The 20,000-nt window shown below is 45.8% G+C and overlaps 1 protein-coding gene across 14 annotated transcripts in view; it reads right to left on the bottom strand.

Moving 5' to 3' along the window:
- The window catches only part of lrrfip1b (leucine rich repeat (in FLII) interacting protein 1b), a 33,892-nt gene that overhangs the window by 3,350 nt on the left and 10,542 nt on the right, over positions 1–20,000 (bottom strand). For 5 of the 14 annotated variants that reach the window (XM_031292181.2, XM_031292185.2, XM_031292182.2 and 2 more), the window contains 9 exons: positions 17,601–17,678; positions 17,254–17,289; positions 17,017–17,142; positions 15,605–15,775; positions 14,577–14,669; positions 12,842–12,934; positions 10,908–11,000; positions 10,660–10,801; positions 7,838–9,704 (listed from right to left, as the gene is read on the bottom strand). In XM_031292181.2, coding sequence (XP_031148041.2) covers positions 8,041–9,704; positions 10,660–10,801; positions 10,908–11,000; positions 12,842–12,934; positions 14,577–14,669; positions 15,605–15,775; positions 17,017–17,142; positions 17,254–17,289; positions 17,601–17,678 — 2,496 coding nt within the window. In that variant the 3' untranslated portion in view covers positions 7,838–8,040. Of the gene's footprint in view, positions 1–1,447; positions 1,566–3,295; positions 3,346–7,837; positions 9,705–10,659; positions 10,802–10,907; positions 11,001–12,841; positions 12,935–14,576; positions 14,670–15,604; positions 15,776–17,016; positions 17,143–17,253; positions 17,290–17,600; positions 17,679–20,000 lie in introns of those variants that run through there. The other 9 variants (XM_031292188.2, XM_035998750.1, XM_031292193.2 and 6 more) reach the window with 5 other exon arrangements.

Here is a 20,000-nt window from a genome sequence, read left to right as displayed (position 1 = left end):
AGGAAGTGGTCAGTGACCATTAGCAGTGGGACTACAGCAGGAAGTGGTCAGTGACCATTAGCAGTGGACTACGGCAGGAAGTGGTCAGTGACCATTAGCAGTGTACTACGGCAGGAAGTGGTCAGTGACCATTAGCAGTGGACTACAGCAGGAAGTGGTCAGTGACCATTAGCAGTGGGACTACAGCAGGAAGTGGTCAGTGACCATTAGCAGTGGGACTACAGCAGGAAGTGGTCAGTGACCATTAGCAGTGGGACTACAGCAGGAAGTGGTCAGTGACCACTAGCAGTGGACTGACGGAAGTATGCAGAACGAGAAGATGATGCACGATGAAAAGAAAAGGAAGAAGATCAAAGGGAAGCAACTACAACAAAGATTAAGAAGACAAAAAGGATTAAAAATGAGACAAAGACATTAAAACGAGCCGAATAAAGCCGTCACTCCTGGCAACAGCAACGTGCTTTGTGTGGATGAAGCATGAAGTTAAGTGGAGTCATTTAGCGGCCGGCTCTCTGCCTCGTAACGTGACTACTCCGCTGCTCGTTTGTCCGTTACTGTTACTGTCCGTCCACACCGCCGCCGACTTGATCTTCTAAAGATACAGGAAGTCATTCATTTTCAATGGAAGCTGCTTCTCTCAGCTGCAAGGAGCGGAAAATCTGTCGGCGTCACGTTTTGAGCAACCAGAGCGTCAATCAGAAAGTTGAAAGTAGGTCAACTTTATGGTAATGAGCTATGACGCGGTTCAGCGGCAACCAATCAGAATATAGACGTCCTTCACGCTGGCTGATTCCAGAGAAACATACGATGTAAACTTTGGTTCCTACCAAAACATTAGTTCAGAGAAAAAGGAGGAGAAGCTCATCATGGCCGTTGCTGGGTTCCCTATCATTTATGATATTTGCGTATAGGGACCAGTTAACGTTACCTGCCGGTCACATGGTCTCTAAACAGTCCGCTCACGGTGAAGTCCTGCACGGATCAACAGCTGGCGGCTGCTCGCTCTGCCTGCACGCTGCTGCGGTTCAGCGGCTAACGAGCGAGCTAACTGCTAACAGACACCGCTGCAACCAACAACCAATACACATTCTGTCATTATATATGTCATTTATAAAAGGTTTCTAGTGTCAGTGTCTTGGCCGTGCAGTGGCTGCTTGATCTTTTTCCATGATGAACATAGAATGCTGCTACGTCAGAGCGGCCAAAGCCTCAAACAGCTTCCCCGGACTTTCTGACCAGCGTCCTCGACCGGCTCAAGTCGGCGGCGGTGTCTACGTACAGTAAAACCTCAGCTCCACGACTTGCCGGAAGTCGGCTTATTATCGGAAGTTTATACGTTACCACAGCAATGGTACACATAAAAATGGCTGCTGTTCTGACCGTTCTGCTACGTTGATTTAATGGAAATGGCCTTTTTTCCTATCAGTTTTATTTCTATGGTTCTCACTCTGTAGCTCTAGAAGATGAGAGTCCATCCCGTTCTCCTGACCGTCCCCCTCTGGATCCTGGACTCCGTCTGTCCCGTTCTTCTGTCTCCGATCCAGCTGAGACTTTAACAGCCTCACCTGCACACAAACACACAAAAAACTGTGATTGGGTGGCCATTTTTGAGACCTATTAAGACATACAACCAAATCCAGCAACTGCAATATTTGGGGTAGCACCTAGGGAGCTTCACTGACATGTGCTCAGGCTGATGCCTTTTCTTCATTATTACAAACTAATCTTGTTACGGTGGAAATCTAACAAACCCCCACCCCATTCAAATTGGGTAGAAAGTGTCAAGGCACATCTAAAGCTGGAGAAACTTAAGTACGCTACAAGAGGCTCCATTCACAAGTATTTTGAAGTCTTGCAGCCATTTATCCTGTACTTGGAACAAGAATTTGTACCCAAGCAGCAGTAGTAGGTCTCTCTGAAACCCCAATTAAAAGATATGAATAATACTAATAACTTTACAGATTATGGTGTTTTTTTTACGCACATGCGTTCTGTGATTTGGGCCTCGGGCCGCTCCACAAAACTAAAGTTATTTGCATGTACTGTTGATTTGTAAACTGAGTTACAGGAGTACATCCAGTCTCAAATACCACTTGAGCATTAAATACTTAAAAAACATTCCTTTGTATTAAGGATGCACCAAATCCAGGATTCAGCTTCTGATTCGGCTGAATATTGGGCTTTTTGACGGGGCTGGGTTTCTGCCGAACTTTTAGAATTTTTCCCCAGCGCACCGAACCCTACGCTTGCACTATGTGCGCTACGCTGGTCGCCGTAATGACGGCGCCGTTGATTACGGGAAGGTGTTTACGTAGGTGGAGCGTTCAATGCAGCAGGCTGTGAGAAAGTGGAAATGGAACTGGTGAGCAGAAAAAGTGTAGTTTGGCAGTACTTTCAGTCAAAAGAAGGACATTCAAGTCCAGCTACATGTTCAATCAACAATGCTGATTAGTCTGGTGGTGGCGAGGACCCTAAACTATACACAACATCACCGCTGTTACAACATCTGGTAGGAAACATCTGGAAGAATACGAGTTGTGATGAAGGAATCTACAGACAGCAGCCAAAATGCAGCAACTTCAGGTACGGCAAAGGAAGGACAGTCACTACTAAAAACTGGGAATAGGATTCGGTATTCAGTTTCGGATTCGGCTGAATCTTAACCAGTGAATTCAGTATTCGGCTGAACCCCAAAAATCTGGATTTGGTGCATCCCTACTTTTTAATAAGGCCTCCATTCATACAGGACAGATGAAGACATGAAAGGGGAGAGAGAGGGGGAATGACACGCAGTAAAGGGCTGCAGGGCGGAGACGAACCCGCGGCCGCTGTGCAGTGGAGCAAACCCCCACACATGGGCGCCAGCTCCACCAGGTGAGCTACCCAGGCGCCCGAAACATTCCTACCTACCTAAAAGTATTCCAGCTCCTACTACGTGAGTCCATCTCTGTGTGACGTAGTTTTTCTACGATGCGTAACGTGACAGCCAATCCCAGACATTATTAGATCTTGGTAGAAGCATGCTGTGTGCTGATTGGTTCCCTGACGCTGATGAGATTTACTCCTTAGGTATTTAAATTGGGTGTTGAACGACGAGTCATTTTTTCTATACTTTATACTTTAGAGGCAATTCGATCGGTGCCTAAAAAGTATTGAATTCGGTACCTTGCCCTACTTTTAAAGTACATTTAGAACAGATTAAAAATGTGGGATTTATTGTGAGTTAACTATTTAATTGATTGACAGCCCTAATTTAAATGTAATCCTAAATGTGTAAAACAAAAACAAACATCACCTGGTCCTGTAAACTCTCTCGTTCCTCAAATAGTTTTTTCAGCCGGAGCTCTGAAACACAACAGAAGAGATAACTTTAAATTATCTGGAGCACAAGATGAACATCAGAAACAAATGGGAAAGTATTCAGGGTTAAAATAAGTGCATAATTTTCTTTATTCAATACAACAATAAAGAGAACAGAAGCTCCAGAAGTTAAAGTTTTGCCGTCTTCCTGATGTATGGCCAAAAAAAACAACCCAAAAAACAATTAATGTATCTTTAACAAATTGGAAATATAGAGGACCGAGAATAGATCCCTGAGGAACCCCACAAGTAATTATATATACACTCAGTCAGTCAGTGCGTTTACAGCAGTAAACCGGGGTACACACACACACACACACACACACACACACACACACACACACACACACACAGACACACGTGTGTCTGTGTGTATCTGTGTGTTGGGTGTGTGTGTGTGTGTGTGTGTGTGTGTTTGTCGGGTGTGTGTGTGTCTGTGTGTGTCGGATACGTGCACACACCCGACACAGACACACAATCCCCACACACACACACTCCCCACAAACACACACCCGACACACACAGACACACCCGACACACACAGATACACACAGACACACACACACACCCGACACACACACACACACACACACACACACGCATGCCTGCAAGAGTTGAATTGTGTTGAACTTCTCCCTACGTGAGCGACGCGCAGCGCAAATCAATGAACAAGAGACGGATTCTTCCGTTTGTGAGTTCACTAAAATATAATATATATATATTATTTCTTGTGGCGTGGGGTATTACCTTAACCCGAATGTAATCGTTTTTTTAAACTGCGTGAAACACACTGACTGTTGATCATGTTAGGCAGCTTTTTGCCAACATGTTTGGCATGATTACTACTTAATAAAGTACTTTATGGTTGTTGTGGTTTAATTTGGAGTTTATTTGCTTCTAGTGGCAAAAAATTACTTATTAAAGCTTCATGTTGGACAGTTTTAGATGGTTAATTACACACACATAGTACATTCAGAGTTAATATAAAATAAAAGGAATTATTGACAGTTTGGTTCGTTGCTTCATCATATTTCTATTACAGTAACAAACAACATTTTCTCCCAATTATTTCCCCCCGAATAATTATGGATTGAGTTGTAAACACGCAATTGTTTCCCATTCATCACATACATAAACAGGGACTCACAAAATAAATTATAAATCAAAGAAAATACAAAATAAAATCATAAATGAGGTAATAAATACAGTTTCTTACCCCCTGTAAAGTGTTTAGATATCACTCGCAAGAAAATCTCAAAGAACTGGACACATACTGATAATACAAAATGTAAATTAAATAATAAAACTATACAGGAAATTAAATCAACATGGCTGCAAGACAACCTACGGAAACTAGAATTAGATTTGTTGGCTCAGTGAAGACTAGGGTTGGGTACCGAGACCCGGTGCTAATTCGGCACCGGTGTCTAAACGACCGGTATCTACTGGACCGAATAGCAACGCAGATTTCGGTGCCTCTTAAATGTCTGCGCTGCTCTCTGATGCTCTGAAACAGACGTTAGAGGCAACACGAGCATCGTTGCATGTGACGCTAATTAACACTACACTTGACAGCAGGTAACGTTAGCCTACTGTTAGCTAGTTAACACTACACTTGACAGCAGGTAACGTTAGCCTACCGTTAGCTAGTTAACACTACACTTAGCAGCAGGTAACATTAGCCTACCGTTAGCTAGTTAACACTACACTTAGCAGCAGGTAACGTTAGCCTACTGTTAGCTAGTTAACACTACACTTGACAGCAGGTAACGTTAGCCTACCGTTAGCTAGTTAACACTACACTTAGCGGCAGGTAACGTTAGCCTACCGTTAGCTAGTTAACACTACACTTAGCAGCAGGTAACGTTAGCCTACTGTTAGCTAGTTAACACTACACTTGACAGCAGGTAACGTTAGCCTACTGTTAGCTAGTTAACACTACACTTGACAGCAGGTAACGTTAGCCTACTGTTAGCTAGTTAACACTACACTTGACAGCAGGTAACGTTAGCCTACCGTTAGCTAGTTAACACTACACTTAGCAGCAGGTAACGTTAGCCTACCGTTAGCTAGTTAACACTACACTTAGCAGCAGGTAACGTTAGCCTACTGTTAGCTAGTTAACACTACACTTGACAGCAGGTAACGTTAGCCTACCGTTAGCTAGTTAACACTACACTTAGCAGCAGGTAACGTTAGCCTACCGTTAGCTAGCAGCTGTATTAAACTTGGTTAAAATGCTGACAGCTAAACGGTGTAAAGTGTGACTGTATTTCACTGGAGAGGATCCAACGGCGGGACGTTAAGCAGTCTGTAGCTGCCTTTGTCGGAAAAACAACACAGACGGTGCGTTCACTTGAAACTAGTAAGCCTCGTGGTGCATTCAAAGTTATTGTAAAATACCCTATTCCCTATTACCCTATTTTTTTTAAGTATCGGTTCAGGCACCGGCACCGTTTTAAAAGTATAGTTTTAGCACCGGTATCGGAAAAAAAACCAAAACGATACCCAACCCTAGTGAAGACCTATTTCCTTTTATGATTAAATTATACTATACTATGATTAAACTACTATTGTGAATCATATTTGCACTACATTTCTAACCAATAATCGTAGCAGTGGATGTTTTCAACCACAGAAAACAGGAAATAAAAGCTGTAAGGTTGAGCTTTCTGCCCCAGAATTCAAAAACTAGATCAGAAACCCAACACAAAGGGGAGATTTCTGCTTTATTGAAAGCGTTTTAAAAGAAAATATATTGGTTTTATGAAAGACAACAGTTCAAGAATGAGGATTGAACTCCAACAATCACCAGACAACTTAAGGTCTCTTTCACACGGGGAGCGACTGTCGCGCCGCCTAATTCATTTTCAATGAGAGGCGAGCGGGCAGTTTGACAGACGACACGACAAGCGGGCGCAATCCCGTGAAACTCATGTTCGTGCTCGTCACACACACACACACACACACACACACACACACACACACACACACACACACACACACACACACACACACACACACACACACACACACACTGAATTGAAATTGACATGAATTGTGTTGAACAAATTACGGATTCTTCTGTTTGTGAGTTCACTAAAATATAAAACTGTTTTCTAAACAGTTATCAGGACATAGACAGCCGGGCGTCTGCTTGTCAGAGCAACGGCCAAGACTGGATTTATCGAGTAACGTCCGTAATTATGACTATGCTAATTAAGCTAACGTTAGCTATCAACAATAACAACAGTCTGTGGTTAGGGAAGGCTAGTATTACCACTATTTGTTATAAATCAGCCTGTGATTAGAGATATATGTTCCCACTGTCAGCTAATCTCATTCAGATGTACGGCAGGGATACAGTAGTGCTTAGTATCTCCATGGTTACCACACATTGATCGCCTGGCGTTTACTCGCGGAGCGTTGTCCTTCACAGGAGGAGCGCAAGATCCACGCGACTACGCAGGCCAAGCGTCACTCCCTGTGTGAAAGCCCTTTATCCATCGCTTGTAGCTGACACTAAACACATCATCTTCCCACAGCCTATGTTCCCACAGCCCTATGTTCCCACAGTTCTAAGATTTTTTTTTCCAAAATCAGGCCCTATGTTCCCATATTTCCTTTTCATATATTTGTATCAGATTTTATCCCCGTTTCTCCCAATTTGGTAGCCAATTACACCCAACCTATTATCCAGTAGCAATGGACTACATATGGAATGTAGCTTTTAGCTAAATCTGGTAACTAACCCTAACCCCAGCCAACACTAACCCTGGGAAAATAGGGCAGTGGGAACGTAGGGCTGTGGGAACATAGGGCTGTGAACACAGGGTGGTGGGAACATAGGGCTGTAGGAACATAGGGCTGTGGGAACATTGGGCTGTGAGAATATTTGGCTGTAGGAACATAGGGCTGTGGGAACATAGGGCTGTGGGAACATAGGGCTGTGGGAACATAGGGCTGTAGGAACATAGGGCTGTGGGAACATTGGGCTGTGAGAATATTTGGCTGTAGGAACATAGGGCTGTGGGAACATAGGGCTGTGGGAACATAGGGCTGTGGGAACATTGGCTGTAGGAACATAGGGCTGTGGGAACATTGGGCTGTGGGAACATTGGCTGTAGGAACATAGGGCTGTGGGACCACTGGGCTGTGGGAACATAGGGCTGTGGGACCATTGGGCTGTGGGACCATAGGGCTGTGGGAGCATAGGGCAGTGGAAGCATAGGGCAGTGGGAACATAGGGCTGTGGGACCATAGGGCAGTGGGAACATAGGGCTGTGGGACCATTGGGCAGTGGGAACATAGGGCAGTGGGAACATAGGGCTGACCCCAAGTAGTCAGGGTACAGTTTGTGGCATAAATGGCCTTATAACATAAAAAATAGAAAAGGTTATATGTCCAAATCTAACCAATCTTGTGAAGTCAATCATGTTAACTATTATTTTCATTGCCGATAAATCTTTCTCAATGTCCTCAAATGTTGTTTTGTCGACAACTTAAAAGTATTTAGTTTACTGTCACAGAGGAGTGAAGAAACTAGAACATATTCACATTTAACAAACTGGAATCAGACTTTCCTTATAAACTGACTCAAACTCAATTTAGTAGACAACTAACCGATTGATCTATAATCTTTGCAGCTGTTTTTCAGATTTCAGTTTGTTTTTTGTTAATCTATGAAATCTTGCAGTCAGTTTTGTGTTCGTATTTCCTGCTGCGCAAACCGAATCCTCTCCTTTTACTCAGGTTTTTCACGCTGCTCGCCTCTGAAACATCTCCAACAACAGCCTCGACCGCTGGTTGTTGTTGCATTGCCGCCGCCTCCTCGCAGCTGTCCAAGTCTCCGACCGACAGCTCCTCCTGATCCTCAGCAGTCGATCCTTTTGACTCGACAATACATTGATCCTCAATTATCCCTTCCTGTAGGCTCATCAACAGCAGCTCTGGAACTGCCATCGCCTTGATTTCATCTGCAGTCATTTCTAAAAGCCGTTTGACCGTTGAACTTTGAGAGTTTGTCGATAGTGTTCGACGCCTACTGAGTTGCGTCTCAACAACTTCTTCAACAGGAACACGTTTGGGTTTTGCAGGTTCGGCAAAGTAAAATTCAACAAAAACTATTTCCTCAGACCAGCTCATCACTGCTGGATCGCTCTGACTTTGCTTTTCATCTTCTATGTCAACTGAGTTCGCACCGGGCGTTTCTTCTGGAGAAGATTCAGTGACTTTCAGCGAAAAATTATACATTCTAGGAATGCCTCCTGAGGTACTTCCTGTTGCGTCTTGGTCAGCACTTGCTCGAGGCTCCTGAACGTCTTCACAAACTTTCCTTGGATAGGTTTGTGGATGTACCTCCAGAGATGCTACTTCGAACATTTCTGAGACCGAACGGTCTTTAACTATCGTCGAATGTCCAGCAGCGCTCTGCGCCTCACTTTCAGGATCTGCTGTTCTTTTACTTCCTGCTGTTAAGTCCTCCAAAGGCACTTCATCCTCCGCAGCCAAGTCTACGAAATCTGAAATCCATCGATTGAGAGATTCTGGGACGTCCGGGAATTTTCTTGAGATTTTAGCTGCACAACTCTGTTTTTCAACAAACCCTTTCAGCATGCTTCGAATCTTATTTTTCAAACTACTCCAGTCCTTCCACATCTCACCTGGGACTAATTTAATGGACGACTTTGATGTATCCGTCTGGTCGTTACATTCGGGGCGTTCAGAGGAACATTCCGGAAGTTCAAAGCAACATTCCGGAAGTCCAGAGGAACATTCCAGAAGTTCAGAGGAACATTCCGGAAGTCCAGAGGAACATTCCAGAAGTCCAGAGGAACATTCCGGAAGTCCAGAGGAACATTCCAGAAGTTCAGAGGAACATTCCGGACGTTCAGAGGAACATTCGGGACGTTCAGAGGAACATTCCGGACGTTCAGAGGAACATTCCGGACGTTCAGAGGAACATTCCGGACGTTCAGAGGAATTGTCTTGAGTCACAACAATAAATCGGGCGACGGAAGATTTCGGCTCACACGTTCCTAGCTCAATTTCCATTGGTTGTTTTGTAAACAAAGTTTTTCCTTGGCGTCTGATGTCAAACTTTTTGGTTGGATCCTTTTCACTTCCTCTGTTTCGTGGTAGTTTCCTTGCGTTCTTGTTCCTACGTGGTTGTTTTTCTGTTTGTTCTCTGGCCTGTTCAACGAACCCCTTCACTTGTTTTAAAGCTTCCATTTTGGTTTGGTCGCCGGTGGATATTGCGTTACGAGACTGGGAACAGCGGTTGTATTTCCTGTCGTCCTGCGGGAGTTCGCTGCCCTCTGCTGGCTGTTGCTTCCGAACTTTCCCTGAAAGATCATGAAGAAAAGATTGGACGACCAAACGGAGAATTTAACGGTAAAGATGTTGGGAATTAGCCCGAACCGACGACAGAAGAATTAACGTCTTGATCACAGAAGAATTAAAGGAGAGTTCTTGTTTCAGTCTTCAGGATGATGCTGATGTGTTGGAAGGTAGATGCTACATTTTAACCCACTGAGGTCTAAGGGCATATTCACACATCTTCTTATTTATCTTTTTAGAGTATTTCTATAACACTGATCCCCGTGTGTTTCATAACAAAATGTTCAGAACTAACTCAGCTTTACGTATAGAGACGCCCAAATCTGTCCCAGAGAAACGTGTGAAGAGATAATTTGGTGCAAAAGCTGAAACGTTGATGTTGGCTCTTTGAAATTCCTCAAATCTCTTTCTAAAAAACAAACCTTAACTTGTGTGTGTGTATGTGTGTCTGTGCATGTGTGTGTGTCTGTATGTATGTGTCTCTGTGTGTGTGTGTGTGTGTGTGTGTGTATATACATGTGTGTCTGTCTGTGATGCTTTAAATGAGTTTACCAAAGTCTTTAGGGTTAAAAATTATTCAAATAGTAAATAAATGTTGAAATGTTGTAATAACGCTTTTTGAGTCAGAGTTTTGTCGTACGTCGCTTAGACGCCCCGGAGCGTCTCTGGTCCTCAGAGGGTTAAAACATCCAACCTAAAAACATCCAACCTAAACATGACGCTTAGTTGATAGAAGTCACCAAATGTTCTCATCAGAAAATTAAACAAGTATTGTGTAAGTGGCATGCATGTGTTAAACATTCAGACATGGAGATCATTTATTCCAAAATATGACAAAATTACCTTCATCAATTTATTAAAACTGTCATGTTATTGTTTGTTTTGATTAAATCTGTTTTTAACTATTGGAACACACACACACACACACACAAACACACACACACACACATTTCTTCTTACCCAGCATGCTCTCTCTGCCAGCAGGAGACATTTCCTGAGCCAATCGGGAGGCTGTTTCTGCGCTGACATCATCCTCGGCTTCGCCCTGCCCCGTCTCCCCGTTGGTGGAGACCTCAGGAGAGGTGACCACGACGCCGTGTTCCTGTTAGGGAAGAAATCATCAGGTCATTCACCTGTCCATCAATAACCAATGAGAGGACTTTCTCTGTGTGATGTCGCACATCACAGCCAGGTGCTCCTCCGAGTACCTTCAGTAAGTCTCGGAGTCGGACGACTTCGTCTCTGAGCCGGTCACGTTCGATCCGAACGATGTCGGAGATTTCTCTCTGCCTCTCCAACGCCTGAGAGAGGCGGGCGAGGAAGAGGGCGAGGAAGAGGACGAGGAAGAGGGCGAGGGAGAGAGAGAGGAAGAGGGAGAGGAAGAGGGAGAGGGAGAGGAAGAAGGCGAGGAAAAAGGTGAGGAAGAGGGCAAGGAAGAAGGCGAGGAAGAAGGCGAGGGAGAGGGCGAGGAAGAAGGTGAGGAAGAAGGCGAGGAAGAGGGTGAGGAAGCAGGTGAGGAAGAAGGCGAGGGAGAGGGCGAGGAAGAGGGAGAAGAAGAAGGCGAGGGAGAGGGCGAGGAAGAAGGTGAGGAAGAAGGCGAGGAAGAGGGTGAGGAAGAAGGTGAGGAAGAAGGCGAGGGAGAGGGCGAGGAAGAGGGCGAAGAAGAAGGTGAGGAAAAAGGCGAGGAAGAGGACGAGGAAGAGGGCGAGGAAGAGGGAGAAGGCGAGGAAGAAGGCGAGGAAAAAGGCGAGGAAGAGGACGAGGAAGAGGGCGAAGAAGAAGGTGAGGAAAAAGGCGAGGAAGAGGACGAGGAAGAGGGCGAGGAAGAAGGCGAGGAAGAAGGCGAGGGAGAGGGCGAGGGAGAGGAAGAAGGCGAGGGAGAAGGCAAGGGAGAGGAAGATGAAGAGGGCGAGGGAGAGGGCGAGGAAGAACGCGAGGAAGAAGGCGAAGGAGAGGAAGAGGAAGAGTGTGAGGAAGAGGGTGAGGCAGTAAAGGTGAAGAAGTGAAACAGAGGAAACATTCAGAAGTATTAGTTCATGTTAAACAGGAAGTTCAACAGGAAGTTCAACAGGAATGTTTTTAAAGAACTGTTCTGCCACGTTTTCATGGTTGAACGACACGTTTTCTCTGAACGGTTTGAAACTATGTGCAACAAGCTTTAAAGGGGAACTATGCAGTGTTTTTAGCTTAATGGAGGAGTCATTGGAATGGTTATATGACTGTTTTCGGGTTGAATGGTGGTCGTCTCGCTCCCTCCTAGCGCCTGTGAGCGGAAAAACCAGCCTCGCAACTGGCCGAAAGTTGCGTCAGGAAGTATGGCGTGATATCAGCTCTCGCGATGCAACGAATTGCTTCACGGCACTGCACACATTCGCCCATTCAGGAACCGGCTAACAAGGTAGCGATGGAGTTTATCACACTATCGTCACAGCTGAGCCGGCTAAACAGAAGCAGAAAGCTAGGAAAGCATCGTCGGAGGAACAGAGGAAGAGGAAACTACAGACTGACCGAGAGAGGAGTCAGACACGAGGAAACATCGGAGCTGTAGGGGGGGATATATAGACCGTCCTTCCAGAAAAATGCGAGAGAGTTTTTTGTGATTGTTTTGGGCTAAAATCCTTGATTATGCGGCACGTTTTCTTAAAAAATGTGATGAATATGCGGGATATTTATGCAATTTTATGCGATAAAGTTGTGGGAACTTGCAAAAACGGCGGTTTCATCGTGGCTTCATCGCGGGTTTGCAGCTTTTCGATGATGTTCACGTCGCGTAATTACGTCACTTCATAACGTTCCCATGGCAACAGGGGAAAATGGCTGCTCTTGTGTGAAGTAAACGCAACATTTTTCAACTTTCTGCTAAGATATACTGTATGTGACTTTTTTGCAACTAAAATGCGGGGATTATGAAATCATGCAAGCCCCGCATATTTTGCGCGGAAATCGGCAATTTATGCAGCGAAAGTGCGGCGTATTTGAAAAAATGCGGCCCCCAAAATAAATATGTGGACTTTGGCTGATTATGCATTGAATTATGAGATCGCATAATCACTCATCTCTCATTCTCTCTCATTTGGTGGGTCAGTGCTCCGTTGGAAGGGTTTACATTTAAATCTGTGGTCTGAAATTGACTGGGTCGTACCGCCATCTTCTTCTCTTTCCACTGCAGAACTTCCTGCAGGTCAGAAACTTCCTGACAATAACTGCTGCTCTTCATCCGCAGCTCAGACACCTCCTGACGAAGAGGAGGAGGAGGAAGTGTGAAACCCAGAGAGATGGAGGAAGATGGAGATCAGTTAGAGTTAGTAAGAAGATCAGACTGAACTGAAGATTTAACTAAACGTTCGTTTTGTCTCCGACGTCTGAAGAACTCTTCACACATACCCCCTGCAGCCCTCCTAAGTACCCCTAGAGGGACACGTACCCCTGCAGCCCTCCTAAGTACCCCTAGAGGGACACATACCCCCTGCAGCCCTCCTAAGTACCCCTAGAGGGACACGTACCCCTGCAGCCCTCCTAAGTACCCCTAGAGGGACACGTACCCCCTGCAGCCCTCCTAAGTACCCCTAGAGGGACACGTACCCCTGCAGCCCTCCTAAGTACCCCTAGAGGGACACGTACCCCCTGCAGCCCTCCTAAGTACCCCTAGAGGGACACGTACCCCCTGCAGCCCTCCTAAGTACCCCTAGAGGGACACGTACCCCCTGCAGCCCTCCTAAGTACCCCTAGAGGGACACGTACCCCCTGCAGCCCTCCTAAGTACCCCTAGAGGGACACATACCCCCTGCAGCCCTCCTAAGTACCCCTAGAGGGACACGTACCCCCTGCAGCCCTCTTAAGTACCCCTAGAGGGACACGTACCCCTGCAGCCCTCCTAAGTACCCCTAGTGGGACACGTACCCCCTGCAGCCCTCCTAAGTACCCCTAGAGGGACACGTACCCCTGTAGCCCTCCTAAGTACCCCTAGTGGGACACGTACAGCCCTCCTAAGTACCCCTAGAGGGACACGTACCCCCTGCAGCCCTCCTAAGTACCCCTAGAGGGACACGTACCCCCTGCAGCCCTCCTAAGTACCCCTAGAGGGACACATACCCCCTGCAGCCCTCCTAAGTACCCCTAGAGGGACACGTACCCCCTGCAGCCCTCTTAAGTACCCCTAGAGGGACACGTACCCCCTGCAGCCCTCCTAAGTACCCCTAGAGGGACACATACCCCCTGCAGCCCTCCTAAGTACCCCTAGTGGGACACGTACCCCCTGCAGCCCTCCTAAGTACCCCTAGAGGGACACGTACCCCTGTAGCCCTCCTAAGTACCCCTAGTGGGACACGTACAGCCCTCCTAAGTACCCCTAGAGGGACACGTACCCCCTGTAGCCCTCCTAAGTACCCCTAGAGGGACACGTACCCCTGCAGCCCTCCTAAGTACCCCTAGGGGGACACGTACCCCCTGCAGCCCTCCTAAGTACCCCTAGAGGGACACGTACCCCTGCAGCCCTCCTAAGTACCCCTAGAGGGACACGTACCCCTGTAGCCCTCCTAAGTACCCCTAGTGGGACACGTACCCCTGCAGCCCTCCTAAGTACCCCTAGAGGGACACGTACCCCTGTAGCCCTCCTAAGTACCCCTAGTGGGACACGTACCCCCTGCAGCCCTCCTAAGTACCCCTAGAGGGACACGTACCCCTGCAGCCCTCCTAAGTACCCCTAGAGGGACACGTACCCCTGCAGCCCTCCTAAGTACCCCTAGTGGGACACGTACCCCCTGCAGCCCTCCTAAGTACCCCTAGGGGGACACGTACCCCCTGCAGCCCTCCTAAGTACCCCTAGATGTACTACATTTCATCCTGTAAGGTTGACAGTTTGTTGACGGGAGACTGACCGTGAGCAGTGCTTCAGCCTGTCTCAGAGTTTCCTCCATCTCTTTAAACTGGAACTGCAGAACACGGTGAGCCTGACGCTCACGCTCACACTCCTGAAAGAACAAAACAAAGGCTTAATAACCAACGATATCTCTAAAATAATACACATTTACTCAGCTCTTCTCCCACTCTTTACGAAGTTTACATTGGCTTTTTTGTACGTTTTTTCTTTTTTTTGTTTTCTCTACCGTAAAGACAAAATATACAGTCGTAATTTTACTCCATAAAATGGTTTAGTTTAACATGAAACAGCCGTGAAATCCCCATCACCAAACCCACCAGACTCCATGTAAATAATCAGGACTTTTAGCGTGTATAGAGCCAGCATATTTCCACCAGACTCCATGTAAATAATCACTACTTTTAGCGTGTATAGAGCCAGCATATTTCCACCAGACTCCATGTAAATAATCACTACTTTTAGCGTGTATAGAGCCAGCATATTTCCACATGTAAATGGGTGAATTAAGGGTTTATTTCAACCAAACCAGAGTGGTGATTGTTGGAACAGTGGAAAGATGAAGCAAGACGGCTTTTGGTAGTTTTATTTAGTTTCTGTCCACTTTGAATGAAGTGTGTTTTACGATGATAAAAGTAGTGATTATTTACATGGAGTCTGGTGGGTTTAGCGAACGCAATTTCACAGAAAGAGAGGGAGAGAGAGGGACAGAGAGAGGGAGGGAGAGAGGGAGAGAGAGAGAGAGAGGGAGAGAGAGAGAGGGAGAGAGAGAGAGAGAGAGCGAGAGAGAGAGAGAGAGAGAGAAGAGAGAGGGAGAGAGAGAGAAGGAGAGGGAGACAAAGGGAGAGAGAAAGAGAAGGAGAGAGAGGGAGACAGAACTTTGGGGAACGTCCTGCTGCTCTGATACTGGGACGAGATCTCGTCACACCTCTACGCTTCACTCTTCCACAAACGCTGGTGTTTTCTGGCCCGTACAGGCAGAATATAAAGTGGTGTTTGACTCTGACGTTTGAGGCTCTGTGTCCGTACCTTACTGCGGTCGTCACAGTGTCTCCGGGACTCCCACAGCAGCTCCTCCGTGTCTCCCAGCTCCTCCTTCAGAGTCTCCACCTGATACATCAGAGCCGACTTCTCGTTGTGCAGCTGAGCGATAGAAACCATCGCTTTACGGTACTTCTCCTCCGACTCCGCCAGAGAGTCCTGGACACACACACACATGTGGTTTGCATTAGCGTAACGTTTCTCCGTGTTATATTGTTACATACTGTTTTCCTCGGGTCGAATTTGATCCATTTTCAAAAAGTTTCTGCATCAGCAATTTGGATTTCTTTCAACCAAATTTTCAAAAAAAAAAAAAAAAAAAGTAACGTGGATGGTTCCATACGACGCTCTTCACATGTAAAATAAATGATAAGTTCACTACTTTCATTTCATTTGGGTGTTTAATTTAATTTTATAGCATTTGAAAAAAAGAACTGATGAAAGGACTTTGAAAAAAGCAACAAAAATGTCGGAAAAAGTGACCAAAACGTTGAGAATTTTGGGGTATTTTTGGCCTTTATTTGACAGAACAGCTTAGTCATGAACGGGGAGAGAGAGGGGGATGAATGACACATGCAGCAAAGGGCTGCAGGTCGGAGTCAAACCTGCGGCCGCTGTGGCGAGCACTGAGCCTCTGTACCTGGGGCGCACGCTCTACCAGGTGAGCTACCCAGGCGACCAGGTAATTTTAACCCAAAAAAACTAAAAGTTGCAGGTCAACACGAGGTTATCAGAGTGGTAAGTTAACCCTCAGGGTGTCTTCCTGTCGACCTGCAACTTCCTGTTTTTTTGGGTCAAAATTTAAAATTAAATAATAAAAACCTTTATCAACGTTTTGGTCGTCTTCCCCCCCCCCCCCCCCCCGATGTTTTTGTCACTTTTTTCAACGTTTGTCGACTTTTTCTGAGCCTTTTGAAGTTTCTCCCAAATTTGTAAAGCTTTTTTTTTTTTTTACATTTTTGTCACTTCCTGTCATTTTTGTCACCTTTTTTTAACATTTTTGTCACTTTCCTGTTATTTTTGTCATTTTTTTTTTTTTTTTTTACATTTGTCACTCTCCTGTCATTTTTTCACTTTTTTGACATTTTTGTCATTTTTTTTAAACTTTTGTCACTTTTCTGTCAATTGTTGACATTTTTGTCACTTTTCTGTCATTTTTGTCACTTTTTTTGACATTTTTGTCACTTTTTTCTTTTTTTTTGGACTTTTTCTGATCCTTTTGAAGTTTTTGTGTTTTTTCCCCCAAAATTTTAAAGGTTTTTTTGGACATTTTTGTCACTTTTTTTTTAAAGAAACCCAAATTTCTGATAAAGAAACTTTTTGAAAACAGGTCAGATTAGACCGAGGAGGATTATTATTATTATTATTATTATTATAATTATAGTGTTGAGTCTGTGTACCTTCATGTCTCTGATGGACGCCTCCGTCTCCACGGAGAACGACGTGTCGCAGCTTCCTCTGCGAGAGGAGGCTCCGCCCAGAGACGCCAGCGTGGCGGCCGAGAGCGTCGACGCCGTCCTCGAGCCCTGAGGAAGAGGAGAACACATCTTCATCATTACAAACTTAAATCTAATTTCTATATAAATTGTGGCAGAACTGGAGAACAAACTCTTGCAGAATAATAAAGATGAAGTTACTTTATCAGCGAAGTCTCTGTCCGGTCTCTCCTCCACCTGAACACACAAACACACTTTATTCAGCCAGAACATTTACTCACTTTATATAATATTAACATCAGTGCTCTCATGTTGGAGTTACTGAGTGTACAGAGACAGAGAGAAGAAAAGCAGAGGAGAGAGAGAGAGGGAGATAGAGAGAGAGTGGAGAGAGGGAGATGGAGAGAGAGAGAGAGAGAGAGAGAGAGATGAGAGAGAGAGAGAGGGAGATGAGAGAGAGAGATGGGGAGAGAGAGAGAGAGAGAGAGAGAGATCCAGAGGAGAGAGGGGGAAGACGGTCAGACTGACAGCCAGAGATGAGTGCTCACCACTGGGCTCGCACGAGCTGAACTCGCCCTGGAGGAAGTTCTGGAGCCGGAGCCGAAAAACCCACTATAGTCAGAGGGCTGGAAAGATGAAGGAAAGAGGGAGGAAAGAAAGATGAAGGAAAGAGGGAGGAAAGAAAGATGGAGGAAAGAGGGAGGGATGAGAAAGGAAATAGGGGAGGGAAGAAGAAATAAAGAAGGAAGGAATTAAAAGAGAGAAACAGTTGTTAGTTATTTTCAGTTCATCAGGATGTAAATCAGATAAATCGATCAGGAAGGAGGAAGGAAGGAAAGAAGGGAGTAAAGAGGAGAGGAGGACCTGAGGAAGGAAGGAAGGAAGGAAAGAGGAGAGGAGGACCTGAGGAAGGAGGAGAGGTGGAGAAAAGGGGGAAAGGAAGGAAGGAAAGAGGAGAGAGGAACAAAGGTAGGAGGGAGGGAAAGAAAGGAAGGAGAGAGGAATAAAAGAAAGGAGGAGAAGAGACAACGGACGAGAACGGAGGAAAGAAGGAAGGGAGGAGGGGGAGGAGGAGATAAAAGACTAGGGAGGACCTAAGGAAGGAAGTATAGAGAGGGGGAGGAGAGAGAGAGAGGAGGAGAAGGAAGGAAGGAAGGAAGAAAAGGAGGGAAGGAACGAACTAAATAGGTTTCAACCAAGGGGGTAAGCTTCTCCTCGGACCGCGTAGCTCCTATGGCGCCATTTTGCTGCTACCAAGCCATCACCCCCCGTTAGCATCCCATTGACTGCCATTCATTTTGACGTCACTTTGACAGAGAATAACTTTACATCTGAAGAGTTTAAAGACTCTATTTGTCCGTTGTTTATTTCTAAAGAAACACGGCAATGTATAAAAGGCTCCATTACCTTGTAGCTCACGTTATGGCTCCGTAGCAGACGTTTTTATAAAAATAGGCTAACGATTGGGTCATAACCACGAGACTTACTGTCTCATAGTAGAGGAATTACCGTATAGTACAGGAGAAGCTCTCAGGCAGTTTGGACTTCCATTAGCTGTTTAAGTTTAATTACTAATGTTAACTATCATTTTAGTGATCAATAATTAGCCTGTGTCTATGTTATCTCCTTACATATACCTACGCTCTCCGTCTCTGCTAGATTGGGAATGATTGAGATTTCTCTTGGCACAGCTACCAGAAGACTTCCAATTTTCAGACAGGTTGCTCACGTCACATCTACGTCTTCAAGCTCAGTTGGAGGCTGCTCAGTAACGCTCAGCCATCACCGGGAAAGATCTTCTAATATCCTTCACTGGTCTCCGTCCAGAGACACAGGACCTGCTGGTCCATTCTTATATACTGTCTATGGTTTCATCAGGTGAGTTTATAATTTCTGATCTTTAGACTTTAGACAGCCGAGTCATGTGACCTGCAGCTGGTTCTGATTATTGGTCATTGATCAGGTCTGATGACCTGTGTGTGTGTGTGTGTGTCTGTGTGTGAGAGAGAGTGTGTGTGTGTGTGTCTGTGTGTGTGTGTGTGTCTCTGTGTGTGTCTATCTATCTGTCTGTCCCGTTCGTGTGTGTGTGTGTGTGTGTGTCTGTCTGTCCCGTTTGTGTGTGTGTCTGTGTGTGTGTGTGTGTGTGTGTGTGTGTGTGTGTGTGTGTGTGTGTGTCTATCTGTCTGTCCCGTTCGTGTGTGTGTGCATCTGTCTGTCTGTCCCGTTCGTGTGTGTGTGTGTGTGTGTGTGTGTGTGTCTGTCTGTCCCGTTTGTGTGTGTGTCTGTGTGTGTGTGTCTGTCTGTCCCGTTCGTGTGTGTGTGTGTGTCTATCTGTCTGTCCCGTTCGTGTGTGTGTGCATCTGTCTGTCTGTCCCGTTCGTGTGTGTGTGTGTGTCTGTCTGTCTGTCTCTGTGTGTGTGTCTGTCTGTCTGTCTCTGTGTGTGTGTGTCTGTCTGTCTGTCTCTGTGTGTGTGTGTCTGTCTGTCTGTCTGTCTGTCTCTGTGTGTCTGTCTGTCTGTCTGTCTGTCTCTGTGTGTGTGTGTGTGTCTGTCTGTCTGTCTCTGTGTGTGTGTGTCTGTCTGTCTGTCTGTCTCTGTGTGTGTGTGTGTCTGTCTGTCTGTCTGTCTGTCTCTGTGTGTGTGTGTGTGTGTGTGTGTGTGTGTCTGTCTGTCTGTCTGTCTGTCTCTGTGTGTGTGTGTCTGTCTGTCTGTCTGTCTGTCTGTCTCTGTGTGTGTGTGTCTGTCTGTCTGTCTGTCTCTGTGTGTGTGTGTGTGTGTGTGTGTGTCTGTCTGTAAGACACCCCTATAGTGGACCGTAGCATCTCAACCCTAATCCACACAGGTTTATGAAATGAAGCTGCCTTCAAGTGCAGTCGGCAATGTCGAGATCTCTAAACGATCTGACGGAAAGCAATAATTGTATCTACTCGTGCTACACGGTTATAGTGT

The sequence above is a fragment of the Sander lucioperca genome, chromosome 24 (assembly GCF_008315115.2).
Source record: "Sander lucioperca isolate FBNREF2018 chromosome 24, SLUC_FBN_1.2, whole genome shotgun sequence".
In the NCBI taxonomy this organism is placed as follows: Eukaryota; Metazoa; Chordata; class Actinopteri; order Perciformes; family Percidae; genus Sander; species Sander lucioperca.
Note: the sequence above shows the minus strand (reverse complement) of the source record. Positions and strands in the feature narration are given on the sequence as shown.